Source organism: Tachyglossus aculeatus, chromosome 25 (genome assembly GCF_015852505.1).
Source record: "Tachyglossus aculeatus isolate mTacAcu1 chromosome 25, mTacAcu1.pri, whole genome shotgun sequence".
NCBI classification, from domain to species: domain Eukaryota; kingdom Metazoa; phylum Chordata; class Mammalia; order Monotremata; family Tachyglossidae; genus Tachyglossus; species Tachyglossus aculeatus.
In genome coordinates this window covers 18,272,691-18,291,488 of record NC_052090.1, presented here as the reverse complement: position 1 = coordinate 18,291,488, position 18,798 = coordinate 18,272,691, and the positions used below count along the sequence as shown (strand labels likewise).

At 41.2% G+C, this 18,798-nt stretch overlaps 1 protein-coding gene across 2 annotated transcripts in view; it reads left to right on the top strand.

Annotated features, from left to right (window-relative positions):
• TOX (thymocyte selection associated high mobility group box) overlaps window positions 1–12,351 on the top strand; it is a 403,502-nt gene extending 391,151 nt beyond the window's left edge. For both annotated transcript variants that reach the window (XM_038766697.1, XM_038766698.1), the window contains 3 exons: window positions 1,465–1,854; window positions 9,023–9,174; window positions 9,816–12,351. In XM_038766697.1, the coding sequence (XP_038622625.1) occupies window positions 1,465–1,854; window positions 9,023–9,174; window positions 9,816–9,852 (579 nt within the window). In that variant the 3' untranslated portion in view covers window positions 9,853–12,351. The remainder of the gene's footprint in view (window positions 1–1,464; window positions 1,855–9,022; window positions 9,175–9,815) is intronic.
• Window positions 12,352–18,798: the final 6,447 nt, after the last annotated feature.

Sequence of the window (18,798 nt, the reverse complement as noted above, 5' to 3'; positions counted from 1 at the left end):
CATAGGGTTAATCCTTAACTATTTTTGGCACACACACCTGAATGCACCTAGTTTACAAGTCAATTAAAACATCATAAGAAAATGAGCATGCGGAGGTGTGAACAAATTTAGGATAAAATTACAGTCATTCATAATGGAGTCTTAAAATTAGGATAGAGATTATTTTTAGCCAAATCATTATGAAGAACAATTCATCACTAACTACTTACAGAAATCAAGGCGTACACTGCAGATATGCTAATAGGCTTCCCTGGATATGGGGTGATTTACTTCAGTGCCTCATTTCTTAAAGCCCATTTTCAGAATGCTGCTCTGGTGGGGCAAGGTGGCCCTATCAATCAATCAGTCAATCAGCACCATTGGTAGAACACTTATTCTGTGTACAGCCCTGTTCTAAGTGGTCAGGAGAGTGAGTAAAGTGGCATGATCCCTACCTTCAGGAAATTTAGAATTTATCCCGGTAGACAGACATGAAATAAATTTCAGGTATGCAGAAGCAAAAGGAAGAGCAAAGAGATGCACATACATACAGTTGGTGCAGGAAAGGATTTTGGTGGAGTGGTGGGGGTAGGGGGGAGGTACCCAAGAACTTGGGTAAAGTGGAAGTGAGGAAGGCATAGTAGTAATGGGGAAATAGAGTTAGGAGATGAGACATTAAAGAGGGAAGGCCTCCTGGAGATGAGGTGATTTCAGTTGGACTTTGAAGATGGGGAGAGTAGTGGTCCTGCCAGATGTGAAGGGGGAACAAGTTCCAGGCAGAAAGGATAGCATGAACAGGAGTTTGGCCACAAGAGAGTTGAGAACAGTCACCAGCCTGGCTTGAGAGGGAAGAAATGTGCACCCTGCTCAATTGTCCCTCTTTCTCCATGAATTAAAAATAGTTGAGAGACTTCCAAGATAGAAGATTTTTCTAAAATTTTCTGTGATAGCTCTGGTTTAATTTACTAGCTCTCTTGCTGAGCCATCAGCAGAAAACTCTAAATCTGAGGGAGGAGAAAAAGAAATCAGCAAGTTAGGGCAAGAAAATCCAGACAATTAAGAACACGTCCCTTCCATTAGATTATAAAATCATCAAGTCCCAGAACAATGCCTTCTACTTCCGTTGAACTCTCTCAAGCACTCAGTACAGTGGTCTGAACAGCGCTTAGTACAGTGTCTGGCACATAGTAAGCACTTAAATACCATAATTATTATTATTATTACTAATAAGTACTACTGCACTCTCCAGAATGCTGTATAACCAAGATCAGCGTGTTGCCTTCAAGGCATGAATGGGTTTAGCTGTGAACAAAAGTGCTGAATAATGAAGTAGCACATTAGTGCAATAATGTGAAGTCTCTTGAAAGTACAACTCAATAACTGTGTGCATATATATTCATGGGTGTGTATATGTATATGTACATACATGTATATGTACGCACACATATGTCTATAATTGCTGTTTTACTTCTGTTTTCTCAACAGAGCTACAGTGAACCAGTTGACGTTAAGGCATCTCAGCCCCCTCAGCTGATCAATTCCAAACAGTCAGTGTTCCATACGCCCACCCAACCTCACTCGGCACTCTATCTTAATTCCCACTACCATCAGCAAACAGGGATTAATCCTCACATCACTGCCATGCATCCCAGTCTCCCCAGGAATATAGCCCCCAAGCCCAACAACCAAATGCCAGTGACTGTTTCTATAGCCAACATGGCTGTGTCTCCTCCTCCTCCTCCCCTTCAAATCAGCCCACCTCTTCACCAACACCTCAACATACAGCAACACCAGCCAATTACAATGCAGCAGCCAATTGGAAACCAACTACCAATGCCGGTCCAGTCTGCCTTACACTCACCAACAATGCAGCAAGTAAGTGTCAACGTTGTTTTCTCAAGATCCAGGGTAGATACTGGCTCCTTATTCATTAATCAATAGTATTTATGGAGTGCTTTTAATCACAGATGGTACCTGTTTGCCTCTGAATGTGATAAGCATCCCTTTCTTTTCTGCAATTTTGTGATTCTTCTTCCACATGATATCACTATAGCCACAGTGGGTTTTGCCAAAGGACACAATGTAAATGAAAACTGAATAAAGGCGAATTCTTCCTCCTTGGACATTCAGTAAAAACAATATTTTGATGTCTGGAAGAGTTCACTTTCCAGCTGATGGGTATGAGGCACACCGTACCACCACATGAATTGATTTTGTTGTTTCCTTTTATGATCACCGTATATCTTTTCATACTTTTTCTTTGATTTACATTTTTCTAGTGAGAAAAATTTACCATCATAAGCCCCAGTGACTCGCTACCCTCTAGGAAACTGAGTTATTCCAAAATCTTTCTTCCTCATGCTTTTCAGTTGCATCACAAATGGCCTCAAACTGAACACTGATTATTCAGTTGATGACAATCTAGGCAGACAACCTTAATTCTGCATCAAAAATCAACTAACCAGCAACCCAATCCTGGTTTTTAGTAGTGACTCTGGTACTGGCCTGCTGTTTGATCTTGGGGAAGTCACTCAACTTCTCTGTGCCTCAGCTTCCTCAACTCCTCAGGGTTAAATTCCTGTTCCTTCTTCATGTTAGATATTTAACCCTCTTGTGGGACAGGAGACTGAGTCTGATCTGATTATATTGTATCTACCCCAGTGTTTAGCATATAGTAAGCGCTTAACAAATACCACAATTACTGTTATTTTCTTGAAAAAACTTTAGGTCAACAAAACAGTAAACCAGTTCAGCCCACTAGAGCTAGCTTGCCTCAGGTAGAGGGATTCTGGTCACTATTGCTTCCTCTCTTGAGTGGGGTTTATTTTCAATCTCACTAGCATCAGAAGATCCCTAACCAGGATGTTCCCATGGTCCCCTCCAAGCTGGAAGTAATCGACGACTCACTTTTGGGGAGCACATAGAGATGTAGCAGTTACCACTGTGCCCAGTCCCAGTTACAAAGTCCCCAGAACAGGCAGCCCTAAAAACTAGGGGGTTGTACAAACCCAGCCAGCCAGCCCATCTAATCCAATCCAGTTCCAACTCCATTTGAGTCGCCCAATTGACAAAGGCTAGCCTATGCCCCTGTCAGGCTAAGCCCTAATACAGCACTGATGGCTCACCATAGCTATGCACCAATGGGCAAAATCTTAGTTCTTTACCCACGTGTAATATGCTCCATGTTTCCCTAGTCCTTAAATCACCACAGCTCAGAATGGAACCCATTGAAAGATTCAATGAATAGTGATTTTTTTTTACTGAAAAACTAGGCTTTGGGTCATATCTCTAATGGCTGTCCAATTGGGCAAGTTTCCATCTAGGATTAATTTCCACTAGACTGTCCAAGATGAATACAGTATTGGGATATAATTTGGGGGACAAAGGAAATGTCGGGCATTACCAGCACACGCCATTTGAAGGAACTGGAATTGTGATTCCTCGTAACTCAGAACAGGCCATTCTTGGGGATGATCAGGTTTAATCTGTCAATCAGTGGTTTGTACTGAGCACTTACTGTGTTCAGAGCACTTTACTAAGCGCTTGAAAGAGTATAATTCAACATAATTAGCAGACACGTTTCCTGCCCATAACAAGCTTACAGTCTGGGGTGGGGGGGGTGGGGGACTGGCATTAATATGAATAAATAATTTGTAAGAATTTTAAAATGTATATAATTTAAAGATATATCTTAAAGGGTTTACAGGGGTGCAAACCGAGGAAGGAAATTCCCTTGAGTGGAGGCGTTTAGCCTGTCCAAACTTGGCAAATAAAACTCAAGATTTGAAAATCTTACACTTAATTTTCAAAGTGTCGACATCACTGATGGACCCACATGATTTCCCATTGAGTCAGAGAACATGAGTGGACAATCTGGTGGTAGAGAAAGTCATGAATGGCTACTTCACAAAAAGACAAATAGTCTTTTTAATAATCAAAGGGCATACATACACGCCTCTGCCTTTTTTGGGTTTCTTGAGTCTTCATTTAACTAGTCCCAGAAAATACCTCTATTCTTCTACAGAGCCAGTCAGTCAGCCCTTTGGAATCCACAGTTTTGAATGAAGTCAGAGAGATCGCGGGCTACAGATCAAAACTTGAGGTTTTAGGGGAAGCAGAAAAAAAACTTAGCAAAGCTCTAATTGATTGCTCATATAGACCATCAGTCTATACACCTCTGTAGAATGACAAAAATTTTAGGATTTCAGAATGTGTTCGTTCACCTTATGCAAAGCTGTCCTAGTTTCCAACTTGGGTTATCAAATCTAACAGTCAGTCTGTTTATCTAAATGAGTATGGGTTGAAATCCAAATGGTAGCCTTAGGTTTCCCTAGCCTTTTTGTAGTTATGCCCTTTCCTAGCTCATTCTGAGATGGTAAATAATCAAGTATATCTATTAGCATTTTTTCACCTTAATTCCATGTCCCTTTACTTCTGATCACCTCTTTTCCTAGGTGATAGAATGAAATGTGAGTCAATGCAAACTGATTGAGTTAAGCATTTAGACGTAGACCTCCAGGGCTACAGTTACCCATCCCATCATGCTTCATTCTATGTCTTGTGTAGGAAACCTATGTCCCTTGAAATTTGTAAATGACTTTCAGATCAAATCACTGTCAAGGCAAATACTCTCTCTGTTCTTTGCGGTCTCCACGCTCGAGGCAGGGGGTCGGGTGGGGAGGAACAGACAAAGAATAATGTTTGCCACTTCTGTCCATCTATATATGTCTTACCCCATTAGCAAAACCAACTTCCTCCCTGTGAGGGAGAAGAGGATTAAGGGACATTAAGTGAGCTCACAACAGGCTTGTCAGAGGCAAATTGTGTCCACACCGAAACTAATGAGCCCTGTGAAGCTCAGGGTCAGATCCGACTCCAATCTGATATTATTACAGTTTAACCTGCTGAAAAGGGGGCAGGTCTGATATCTTAATGACTCTAAAACAGTTCACAAGTTAATTGTACATGTTGGTGAAAATTGAAAGTACTTTGGAGGTGCTCTAAGGCAGAGACCCCCCAGTGAGCTGAAGTGACTTGCTCATCCAATTAGCATATTATCTGAGAAAAATAGGGCAATTTTGATGAAATTGGTTCTGTTAACTCTCCTATGAAGGGTTTTCACAGAGAAGATAATGCCCAGTTGGTCTATAACAATTGCAACATGATGGATTCAAGTTAGATGTAAAAGTTAAACCTTGGAATAAGTTCTTGGGTGAGGGGGGTGGAGGAGAGTCTTTAAAAATAGGGCCAATCACCACCTGAGGTAACTGGCTGGAATCCTGCTTATGGATGAACTAATACCTTAAAAATGTCTGCTTGATTCAGGCGTTTTCTAATTCATAAATATTTCAAAAGTGAAATATTTTTCATCTGCCTTTCTAAAAGCACCTCATCTGCTTTGTCTGGTGGGTGGGGAGAGGGGTTTGGGGGGGGATGTTTTGTGTGTGTGTGTGTGTGTGTGTGTGTGTGTGTGTGTGTGTGTCTGTGTCTTTCATTGTAATAGAAGCACTTAACAAATGCCATTATTATTATTATTAAAGTTCACCAATGGGGGGTTGGGAGCTGTGTGTGTGTGTGTGTGTGTGTGTGTGTGTGTGTCTGTATGTCTCTCTAACACACCAATGTGGGACCCACAGTGCGTCTCTTGCAGATCCAAGTCCCTGTTTGCAATGCTCAATACTGTTTTTGCCTCCGTCTTTCACGATCCTACAAAGCTTCATCTCAAAACCAGCCACTGCATCCTTGATTTCAGGGCATCATGCCGATCCAGAATCTCAGGTCACATCCACACAAACACCTTCCCTGAGGCTGCTCAACCTCAGAGTCACCGCATTTCTCTCCTGAAACAGGTTCATATTCTTGGGAATGGAGGCCATGGGCATAGCCTGTTCAAAGCAAAAGCAGGAAGTCTGTGTCTCTGCCATTTTTGAAATAACAACTCTGGTTGCAGAATACCTTTCGTTTGTTTTTCCCTTAGAAAATGAATGTGTACTCCAGAGTGATTGCATAAGTCCACCAGGAATAATAGTCTCATTTGTTCTAGTATATATTTTACACATTCACCCACAGACCTGCTTTATCTGTCCAGATTTCTCCTCTTCCTGCCACACAGTATCATTGAATGAGGTCGAGAAAAAAAAAATCATTAATATCTGTCAACTTCCTTTATAACCTTAAGGGAAAATCTTTGTTTGATATCACACAGACAGATTTTCAATTTCCTTGTGTAATAAACAGGTGCTTTAGGATTTGGATGTAATTTAAAGGGGTTTTTTTTTAAAAAAAAAGAAAAACTCACATTGAGATTGATGAATAAATCAGTTGTGAAGACAAAAACACTGATGCCTGTTGAAAATACCTCTCCAGACAGGCAGGAAATGAAATTAGTTCCCAGTAAAGTGTAGAGATGAGGATCCCTGTTTAGTGGTACTACAGGCTTTTTAAGACTTGCTACAGTGCCACAACGAAGAATCTAGAGCAACAGGAATCTAATTAAAGAGCAAATGTCCCTTCTGACATCAAATTAATCTTTATCAAGTTCCCAATTTTTATTTCAATCTGGCACCGGAAGATGACGTTTGAAATTCCAAGCATGTCGCGAAAGAGATGGCAATTTTCTCTTGTGCGCCATGATGCCAAACACCCAGCATTGCTTAATTAGATCTCCAAGCATTCATTTTTCTAACTTTTTTGACATCATTGTAGCAGATACTAACGAGCCTAATATCAGGATGTCTTCAAATAGTGTTCCGAAAGCTATTCCAGGGCTTACTTGAAAGACGTTAGAATAATGACTGTTTTGCCTCATAGTTTTATCCCTTATCTTCCCGGCATCTCCTAGGTACTGCGGTCGATATGTATTAGTACTTTTAAAGCTTAGCCCATCATTAGAATACAGTCCTCTGATTTTTACATCATCTGCCTATCCAGGCAGTACCCATTTTGATCAATGCAAACTGGAGACAGTGGGTTTAGGGAAGGACTCAATGGAATTGGAGTTTGCCAGAGTGAAATGTATGAGTTGGTGAAAGACCAGTCTTTCTGTGAAGTTTGTATGATAATTGTTAAGCTCTTCCTACAGGTCAAGCACTAGGTCAGAGGTCAAGGTCGGACACAGTCCCTGTCCCATGCTCACAGTCTGACTGGGGAGGAGAACCGGTGCTAAATCCCCATTTTGCTGTTGAGGAAACTGAGGCACAGAGAAGTCACTGACTTGCCCAAGTTTGCATAGCAGGAAAGAGGCAGAGCTGGGATTAGAACCCAGGTCCTCTGGTTCCTAGGCCACACTGCTTCTCAGTTGCAGACCTTTTGCTAAATCAGGACGCTGTGTTTCCACTAGTTCTATTTTAGATGATTTTTGTCATTTGCCTCCTCTGTGGAGAGGACCACCCCTATATTTTCATTCTCACTTCTGATACCTCTGATCAGTTGGCATTAGGTGGCATCTTCACATAAGCAGTTTTGCCTGGCACATTACAGAGAATATACTTAACCAGCACAGTACTTACCTTCCAAGAGCTTTACAGTCGAAAACAAACTGCAAAGGGGCAGGAGATAGGTTGAAGACATGTGCCAGGAGAGAGCACAAGAGTCGAATCCATGCTCAGCAACAAATGATGTACTTGAGACAGAGAAACAGATGGCCTTCCTGTTGAAATCAGTGCAGAATCCAGGTACTGATGGGGTTTGTGGGGCAAGAATTGCTGGAAGAAACCCAACCCAGGGTTTGACGAGGAGATTAAATAACCAGTTAAATCCTCCTTGTCTCCCTCCTTTCCACCCCTCTTTATTTCCAAAGGTCACTTGGTACCTCCTAGCCCAAGCTGGAGATTCAATGGGAATCCATTTGTGTACGCAGAATTGAAAATATTCCTGTCATTTGCTTTTGGGCAACAAAATTAGAAAGTCAGCCCAAGTAATTTCCTAATAGTAAAAGGTAGAACTGGAATAATGATAAATGTCATTTTATAGAGGATTTGATTCAAGGACCCATGCACACATGCACACCTCTGGACTACAAGGCAGGAAACGTGAATTAAAGCCTAAGCGAGAAACATGTCAGATTCTTGAACTGAGTTTAAAAATAATCAAACCAGAACATCAACTCTTCCAACTTCTACAGGTTTTCAGTAATTGCACAACAGAGTTAAAAGACAACTGCAGTATATTTACTTGTGCCCTGAAAACCTTGGCTGGTTTATTCGTAGAAACTGGAAATCATCTTCAGCCCGATGGCGTTTGTTTCCCTGCCCCTTCTAGTGTACTAAACCAAGAAACACTGTCCTTGAATTTCCAATAACAACCTTGAGATTGAAAGAGCCCCTTCACCCTGCTCCCAAATTGAAAAGCTGCCCACAATCTAATCATTCCTAGCTGCTTAATAGGCATTTTAGTTAAAAAATATTTGCTCCGTTCATTTTTTTTTTTTCCTCTTTCTACTGTTTCCAAGAGCACGTTGTTTTGAGTCTCCTTCCTTGTATTAGTCCAAAAACTGTTAAAAGGCTTCAGTTGAATTTTGAGTTGAGAAAGAAGTACAAATAAAAGAAGAAGCAGATGGTCCCTTTGTGATTGAATGAAGAAAAAGGGTTTGAGAACAATATGTGAATAGGTGTAGTCTAATAAAACACTCAGCCACCTGCTGCCTGCACCCTTCAGAGAGATTCTGTTGCATATTCTGGGGATGAACTACTAGTGTATCTCTAGTTTTAATCGAAAGGAGGAGTGGGAAGCCCCCCCAACCCCCGACATCCTCCATTTGATTGAGTTGGCCTTTATTTTAAATCGTTTCTCCAACTCTGCCATTAGCTCTAGACTATCATTGTGTTATCTTATGAGTTTTCAAATCAAGGGAAGGCACAGAGGGGAGAGCACACACATTCTTTTTTCTCCTAGACTTAAAATTTCCAGCTCTTCCTAATGTTAATCTGGACACATGAAAGTGGCACTGTTTTTTTTTTTCTTACTAAAACGTCCTTGGGTGATTATTTTTTTTTTTTAACGTGGCTTTGATGCTAGTGTTTTCTGGGTTTCATTGCTCTCACAGGGATTTGCTCTCCAGCCTGACTATCAGTCGATTATCAACCCCACATCTACGGCTGCACAAGTTGTTACCCAAGCAATGGAGTTTGTGCGCTCAGGGTGCAGAAATCCTCCAGCACAGACTGTGGACTGGAATCACGACTACTGTAGTAATGGGTAAGCAGCTGGTGAATGCCATCTTGTGTCGAACGCCCCTCATGACATAAGGGCAGTGGCCTGTTTTGGGTGAGCCGGAAATCTTTTAGAAGTCAGTAGTAAAATAGAGAAGCAGAGATATAGGGGTGGGGGGAGATTACTTAGCCAGAAAGAACTCCCCACCACTCAGGTGTCCTAAAGAGCATCTCAAGAAATCACTGAGCACGTTGCTGTCTCTTCCGTTAAGAAGTAGCGTGGTCAAGTGGAAAGAGCACGGGTTAGGAGTCAGAGGTCTTGAGTTCTCTGCCACGTATCTGCCACATTGACCTTATGACAAGTCACAACTTCTCTGTGCCTTGGTTCCCTCATCCGCAGAGTGGGAATTCAATACCCGTTCTCCCCACTGCAGGCCCTATATGGGACCTAATTGTCTTGTATCTACCCCAGTGCTTAGTACAGTGCTTCACACGTAGTCAGCGCTTAAATGCCACAGTGACTGTTATCATCAGTTCCCATTGGCTCACCCAGAGGCCTTTGCCAGTGGCAACCAGGCCATTCCCTTATTTGTGGGATGGAAGCAGTGACAGTGTGTGGAAATGTAAAATAGTTACAAAGCATTGGTTAAAAAGCATTGGTGTGTGTTTGTTCTTATTTCCTGGCAGGGGCATGCAGAGAGACAAAGCATTGTACCTTACCTGAAAATTGGAAAAACCTCTTCTTTCCACTGAGGAATGCAGGGAAGTTGTTTCATCATGGATTGCTTTGTGCCATCAAGGCAGTTCTGCATTTTATTAGAAAATACAAGTTGCTAAGCACTTAGGACTATTTGAGCTTGTGGGTCACCCACTCTGGAAAAAGATAGTCATGCTTCTTTCTTTATTGTTTGATTCTTTTTTTTTTTCCTGAAATCCTTTACGGACATTGTTTTTTCTTCTTCCCTGAAGGAAACTTGGACCATTCAGATTTTATGTTGGGTTTTTTTTTTTGCTGTGAAGTGCTGCGCTAGTAACTGCCTTAGCAACTGTAGATGTCTTGGATAAAAGTCCTGGATTTTCCATTGGTTTTCATAATGGGTGTTTATATGAAACTACTAAAGACTTTTTAAATGGCTTGATGTAGCAGTCATAGCAAGTTTGTAAATAGCCTCTATGTTACACTCTCCTAGAGTATAAAAATGTGAATGTTTTTGTAGCTAAATTGTAATTTGAAACTGGCTCACACCAGTTTATTGATTTCACGAAAGGGGTTAAATTGGCAAACATTCATATTTTTACTTCATTTTTAAAACAACTGGCTAATAGTTCTATATTTTCAAAGTATTTGGAAAAAAAGATGTTCCCAAATGATTTTGATTTAAAAACAAATTGGCTTTGTCTCATTGGGCAGACCAAAATGGTGTTGGGGGAAGTGCAAACACATTTATTTTGTACTGCAGAGAAAAAAAAATGCTTTCTTTTGTATCACTTTTTGTGTAATGGTTAGTAAATGTCATTTAAGTCCTTTTATGTATAAAACTGCCAAATGCTTACCTGGTATTTTATTAGATGCAGAAACAGATTGGAAACAGCTAAATTATAACCTTTACATATGGCTCTGTATTATTGTTTCTTCATACTGTGTCTGTATTTAATCTTTTTTTATGGAACCTGTTGGGCCTATTTATGAAATAATAAATATAGGTGTTTGTAAGTAAATTTGTTAGCATTTTAAAGAGGGTTTCTTTGATGTTTTAACTTTTGCTGGCAAAAAAAAAAAAATATTCACACCTGGTGTGAATACTTTATTATTTAGTTTTTACAGTGACATGAATAAAGCCAAACCTGCTTTTCATTTAGCAGCCAATGAAAGTAACCCATCTTATTTCTGCATTTCTTCAGTTGATTCTAAAGGAAAAGAGCTTCCCCTCTCATTACAATGTAACAGGGAATTACCCTCAACTAACACACAGGCAGGAATCGAACCAACAGAAACAAAAGGTCCCTCGTCTGTAGAGAGTTGCTTCGTGGATCTCAGTCGGTTTTAGCCAACAAGGTAAATTATTTTTTTTGAAAGATTCTGACAAGGCTAGAGTTTCTCCAACTGCCTTCAGTAGAAGTCCAGATTGCATAGAACAACTGAGTGACATAGGAGGGAGTGAAGGAGGAAATGTAACTGTTTAAATGCACCCTCCATTAAGAGATAATTAGGCAGTGGGGAAAAGGACTGAAAACAGACCCCTAAATGGGTTAACTCCATGCTGGCCTTTGCTCTCCACCTGCGCCTCCTCCCACTTCCTTTACTCTTCCTACCTGTGAGCCCCTTGGGGACTGGGGACTGTGTCTATATCTCATCTGTGAGCTTCTTTCCCAGCGCTTAGCCCAGTGCTTTGCACACAGTAGGCGCTTAGTAAATACTACTAGAGCATCCTCCTCCCCTCCCTTCCTCTCCCCCCCACCACCCCGGGAAGTCCTGTGGCCTTTGGAAAGCTGGTCCCCATGTCGGTGAGGAGGCAGTGAGACTCCGTTGAAGGTTTGAGGGGCTTTTAGATCAAGTGAGCTAGCAAAGCCAGCCCCTTTCAGGGGATTGCATCCAGGAAGCTGTTCTAGTGGGTAATTAATCAAGGGCATGGATGATGTCTCTTTCATGCGTGTGAAATAAAGTTAACGATTTAACTAAATACCAATATATGCTTTGTGTAATCCAGTCAGAATTCAAAAGACAAAAAGGTATGCTTGCTTTGGAATGATTTTAGGCATTGTACAACCTTGAATCACTTGAGCATGTAATAACTAATAAATAATGCAGATCCGATGTGATTATTAAAATGACTGTAGCTGAGAGCTCTAATTTTCCTGTCTTGAAACTGTATAAGAACTCATGTGATTAAGTTCACAGCTTATTGTTTGTCTGTTTAGTATTTTAGTAATATACCAGCACTACTAATTACCTAATGTCTTTTATTTATTATATTATGATAAAGTAAAATTTTCACTCGCATTAATTCCAAAATTAGAAGGTAATTACTGGGAGCAGAACACTCTGTTCTGACTGTGACAGGCAGTTTTTACAGGAAAGCACTATGTTGTTTACATCTTTTCTAGAGCAGGTGTACAGCCAGAGGAGAAAAAAAAAATATGTTAAAATTCAGTATCTGAGCAACATACCAAATACAGTTAAAACAAATGTAAATAAAAGAAAATACATCGTGAATAAAAGTATGTATCCTGTGTGAACCTATCACTATCTGGTTATCAAGTGGTTCTGGAAGGACAAGGAAGGATGGAGCAGACAGAAACGAGATACTCCCTAAGCCCCCTTTGAAATTTCCCCCCAAGAACCCCATTCACAAAAGAGGGTGGCACTGGTTTTCCTTCAGTCATATTTATTGAACACTTACTGTGTGCAGAGCACTGTACTCAGCGCTGTGGCACAGGGCTCCTGTGACATGAGGCAGCTGTGATTTGAGGCAAGTTCTAGAAGTCTTCATTGTGAGACAGTTCAAGTTAGGACAGTCAACACTACAACATTCATAAATGTCCACCCTCGTGCAGTGCTACAATACATCGGCTAGCCTCCTTTAAGTCACTACCTCTGAGGATGAGAGTGCTGCCTGGGAGTCATGAGAAAATGGAGATGTCATTTTAAAATCCCTGATGAGGAAAGGAAAAAGGGAGAAGGTTTTAAAAGGGCAAGGAGCGTGCAGGAGAGGCTAGGGGTGGGTGGGAGGCTGTGACTGTGAGCCCCAAATGGGACAGGAACTGTGTCCACCTCGATTTGCTCGTAATAATAACAACGATGGCATTTGTTAAGCGCTTACTGTGTGCAAAGCACTGTTCTAAGCGCTGGGGGGATACAAGGTGATCAGGTTGTCCCACGGGGGGCTCAGTCAGTCCCCATTTTACAGATGAGGTAACTGAGGCACAGAGAATTTAAGTGACTTGCCCAAAGTCACACAGCTGGCAAGTGACGGAGCGGGGATTTGAACCCATGACCTCTGACTCCAAAGCCTGTGCTCTTTCCACTGAGCTACGCTGCTTCAATCAATCAATCGTATTTATTGAGCGCTTACTGTGTGCAGAGCACTGTACTAAGCGCTTGGGAAGTACAAGTTGGCAACATATAGAGACAGTCCCTACCAAACGGTGGGCTTACAGTCTAAAAGACTTCAAGTATCCACTCCGGTTCTTAGTACAGTGCCTGGCACATAGTAAATGCTTAACAAATGCCATCATTAGTAGTAGTAGTAGTAGTAATGTGGAGGATCAATATGCCCATTGCAAGTCTGATTATGTGAAAGTCAGCTACCCTAGTGTGGACTCTGGTGACTCTAGAAATACATTAATAGAACTTTAATAGTCACCTATAATTCAGTACACAATTCTGGATGATTTTTGGCAAAAATAAGGTATCCACTAAATTAAATAACCAAGCTCCCATTCATATCATTATTCCTCTGAGAAAATTAGTTCCTGGCAATGTTTCAAATTTAGACACAATTTTCAGGGACACCTGTATCTTAAGTCTGATAACTGCCTGTACAGGCAATCCTGCTATAAAACACTCTTGTTACCAAGAAATCTGGATGTATTACCATTGCTTCAATGAGAAACGAGGGTTTTGAAAAAAAGTTGGTTCAAAAACAGTTGAAATAGCCCATGGTTTTGGTCTCAACAGGCGAAATCCAAGAAGGCTGTGTAAAACAACAATAGCTTGTTTCAGGCAATCTGCCATCTCAGACCCGTCTATGTAGTTCATTATGAAAGCCCTGGGAACCAGCTTGCAACACCTTCAAGTCCAGTTTCCAGTAAACAGGGCTAAGAACATTACAATTTTTCTCCCTCTGTAATGCTAACGTGCTACTGAGAAGCGCTGCTAAGCAAGTCTCTGATTCTGCTTGAGACAAGCATTCCTACAGAGTTGCATTGCTTTATAACCAATTCACTGGTGTCTTATGGCACTGTGTTCCCCATTATTCCATCACATTCCATTTAAACTGTGCTCTAAAATGTCATGTCCTGTTAGGAATAACTATTTGCCTTCCATTACCCGACCTAAATAGACCCAAAGCCTAGGTAGACAACACACCAAGACAACACCTCTGCAAGGGACAGTAGCATTTTTGTAGTCGTGTCTATCATTTTGATGACCTTGATAATACTAATAATGATAGTATTTATTAAGTGCTTGCTATGTGCCAAGCACTGTGGATACAAGCAAATCAGGCTGGACACAGTCCCTGTCATCATCATCATCATCATCAATCGTATTTATTGAGCACTTACTGTGTGCAGAGCACTGTACTAAGCGCTTGGGAAGTACAAGTTGGCAACATATAGAGACAGTCCCTACCCAACAGTGGGCTCACAGTTTCAATCCCCATTTTACAGATGAGAGAACTGAAACCCAGAGAAGTGAAGTGACGTGCCCAAGGTCACACAGCAGGCAAGTAGCAGAGCCGGAATTAGAACTCATGACCTTCTGATTCTCAGGCCTGTGCCCCTCCAATAGAAGCTTTGCAGGAGGGCTGGCAGAAATACACACCCTCAGTGGAACAGTTAAATAATGCAGGGAAGGAAGGGAGATGGGAAAGAGCACAAGATGATTCCCCTGACAGAATAATAATAATAATAGTGTTATTATTTATTAATCTCGTGCTATGTGCCAAGCTCTGGGGTAGAGCCAATACAAGTCAGACACAGTTTTGTTATTGTGATTGTGGTATTTGTTAAGCGCTTACACTGTGTCAAGCACTGTTCTGAGTGCTAAGCACTGTTCTAAGTGCTGTCTCACAGTCAAAGGAGGAAGGAAAATGGGTATTTGACTCCCATTTTACAGGTAAGAAAACTGAGTCACAGAAAAGATGTGTTAGTGAAACCATAAGTAATCTCAGTGGAAATAAATATCCAAATCTGAATGGGTAAATCAATCAATCAATCATATTTATTGAGCGCTTACTGTGTGCAGAGCACTGTACTAAGCGCTTGGGAAGTACAAGTTGGCAACATATAGAGACAGTCCCTATAAACTACTAAGAGACTAAATCAGGGAAATTTAGTCAAACAAGAGCTTTTCTAGGAATCAAATCAGTAAGTAACTAAAGGTGAGAGTTGTTCTCTGAAGTCTGATTGTTGTATCCAATAAATTAAGACTACTCTGGTGGGACACTGGTTGCCAGAGAAAGGGTAGAACTAAAGAAATCGTTCTCCTGCCTCAGCTCCTATCTAAACTGATAGCAGAAGAACTCTCTGAATACAAAGTTGGGATGGCAACTACCTGCTCAATTTCTGTTGCCCTCGGTGTCTTCTTCCTTGGAGAACAGGGGTGGATTATGCTTAGAAAGGCTACAACGTGATCAGAGACAACATGGATTTGGGTTATCACCTCAAGAGACATATGAGGCTAAGTCCTGGGAGAACTTTCCAAAAGAGTTCATGACAAACTGTGTGAGGTAGTCATTTCTATTTGCAAAGCAATTTATCTGAACTCCTGCACAGCCACAATGCATAAAATGGGGCTAATTTTAGAAGGATCATCCATTAGCATGCTCATAACACTCTCCGCGCTAGAGATTTTCTGATTATTTCATTGCACAAGCCGCCAATCAACAGTAGTTACTGATTGTCTACTGTGTGCAGAACCCTGTACTGCTTAGGAGAATTCATTAGTTAGAAGTCATGTTCCCTGCCCTCAGAGAGATTATAAATCTAGAAAATGAATCCTCTCCTTGAGGGTTGTTGTATCCTCAATTTGCAGAGAAGGCTGAGGCTAGATGATTACAAATTAGAGATGGAGCGAAAAATAAAAACTCAGAGCCCATCGGTTTCCAATCTGTTGACTGGTCCATTGAGACACATGGCCTTCAAAAAAAAAAAAAAAGACTATCAGTTCTTGACAAAACAAGCTCTCTCTTCCTACCACTCAATAATTTAATCTTTTTTTAATATTCAATTACACTGGACAAATATAACCACAAGAGGCCCATAATTGGGGTTGTTAGAGGGAACATTATGGAGCGTGGAGGGAAAGATTAGGGATGTCAGAAAGTTGAGATGGGTTAAATAGCTGTCTGATTCTAAGTGGCTTGTAAGAGGGTAAAGTTCAAGAATGTTCCATGACCCATTCATAAAAATTGCGGTTGAAATTTCAGGGAGGATGACCACCAAATCATCCTCAAGTGTTTTTTTGGCCACTGTTGGAGACAATCTTGGGTTATACCGAGACACTGCCATAGCACAATATGGGATTCTCTGTGTTCTAACAACCTAAACAAAACCTCCAAGGGAAATGCACACAGTTCCAAAAGTGCAATGTAAACTGTTTCCTATAAAATATGGAGGTAAACTTACCCTAATCCTAAACTGTGCAATGAGACAAACAAAAGCAAGACAATTTTGTCCCAAGAGCTTCACTTAGAGAGACAATATGGTAAACATCCTAGGTAAAAAGAGATGAAAGAGAGAATAAAGAGAATTTTAGTCAACGCTTATTTTCTCAGACCCCAAAGCTGAGAGAGCCAGAGACTCTGCCCCGGGTGGCAGGAAACAAAGAATGGCACAGGAATCTCAAGGAAGGAAATGTTCATTCCTCAATTGTATTTATTGAGCACTTACTGTGTGCAAAGCACTGTACTAAGCACATGGAAGAGTACGATATAATAACAGTAATAATGATACTTGTTATGCCCTTACTATGTGCCAAGCACTGTTCTAAGCGCTGGGGTAGATACAAGGTCATCAGGTTGTCCCACGTGGGGCACACAGTCTTTTTGCAGATGAGGTAACTGAGGCACAGAGAAGTTAAGTGACTTGCCCAAAGTCCCACAGCTGACAAGCGGCGATTAACAGACATTCCCTGCCCTCATCAAGCTTACAGTCTAGAGGGGGAGGCAGGCATTAAAACACATAAATTACAGATGTACATAAGTGCTGTGGTGCTGGGAGGGGGGATGAATTAAGGGAGCGGAAATGGAATGGGTCAGGCAAGCAAGAATGGACAGAGAAAAGGCTGGTAATAAACAAGTTGTTCCAAGGAGCCAGCTGATCCAAGGCAAATCTGAAAAGACTGATGAGTCTTCCTAGACCAAGAATCCTGTTCATGGAAGGGAACTGGTCAGTCTTTCTGGTCTCCTCAGTCAGGCAGTGCTACCCTTCAACTATCCCTCACAAAGCAGGCACAATCCTGGTTTGAGAGAGAGAGAGAGAGAGAGAAAGAGAGAGAGAGAAGGAAGGGGTGAGAGGTAAAGAGAGGCAGGGGGATGGCTCTCCATTTTACCTCAAAGGGCAGTCGGAGGTCCAATAACCCCTACCTATGACAAACACAGCAAATCCTTCAGATAGAGGAGTGCTTGAAGGAGGAAATTACTGATGCATCCTAGAAAGAGGGGAGAGGCACATTCCTACATATGGGAAAGAATTTCCATCTTTCTAGACCCGGGACCCGATTAAGCTGTAGAAAAGATGAAATCCTTGTTCCACCAACATGGAGACAACTGAAAACAATGACTTGTTAGATTTCAACATCTGTCAGAGTTGCCTGGTAATTAAAGAAATGACTTGCAAGCGGACACCAGCGTGAATCCTGCAATGGTCATTATTTCACATTCTATTAACGGCCTGCTTGCAGAGGCATTTTAAAGTGCAATTTCATTGATATGAGGATAGAACATTTTTTAAAAGACTGGAAAACAGAACAGAAAAGAGCTAACAATTCCAAAGAGAAAGAAATAAAAAACCATTCAGCTTCTAATGAAAGATTATGCACAAAACTACAGTATTTTAAAAGCTGGGGCATCACCGTTTGACGATTGTGTGTTTACAATAAGCCCGAGCATAATTGCTCTGATGGGCTGTCAGGAAAAAGATTAATTTGGCAAAGATTAGTATTGACTTGCTGTTTATTAAAGCTTTTAAACAGCTGTATCTGGCAACATTCCTGTAAGTGCCTGTCATATCTGAAAATCAGGCTCACACCCTGGTGCTTGCCAGCTGTTACTAAACAATCTTCTACCACTTTGAATGTCTTTCTCCGGGCCAAACAGCAAGAGGAAAGTATTGCCAAATGAGTCTTTTTCTCCTCCTGTCACTTTTTGGGGTTTTGAAAGCTGAAATGTCAGCTCATTGCTGATGGCAGCGAGCTGATAACCCACACCGGAAGCCGGTAGGTGGTTAGAGAGGTGCTAGATGAACATATCCCACATATAGAGAGTAGTATTACTGTGAGTCACCTCGCGGAGACAAAGAAACCACAGTTTGCAACTGTTCTAGGCAAAAGGTTTTAAAAACGGTTAGCAGTGATGATGAAAGGTGTTAGCGCAGTCAGGATTCCAAAATTAATACTCTGTTTCCTCAGGCCGTGCACATGGCCGTAATAATGGATAAAGACAAAACAGTAGATATATTGGGCAAAAACTACAGTGGAGGCCATTAATCTTTATAAAACGAGCTGTGTTTTCCATCCTGAAATCTCTGACTGAAGATGGGCCATTTGGTAAAACATACATATTCTGGGTCGATGCAAACCTATAAAATACAGACCGGGTTTGTTTAAGTCCATAAAAGAAAGAGCAGCTTGACTTTGGTTATGGAATAAGACCAGTAGTTTAGAATCAAAGCACAGTAATGAAAGTGAAGGAAAGAATAACATTCCTATGTAGTTAAACAGCAGACT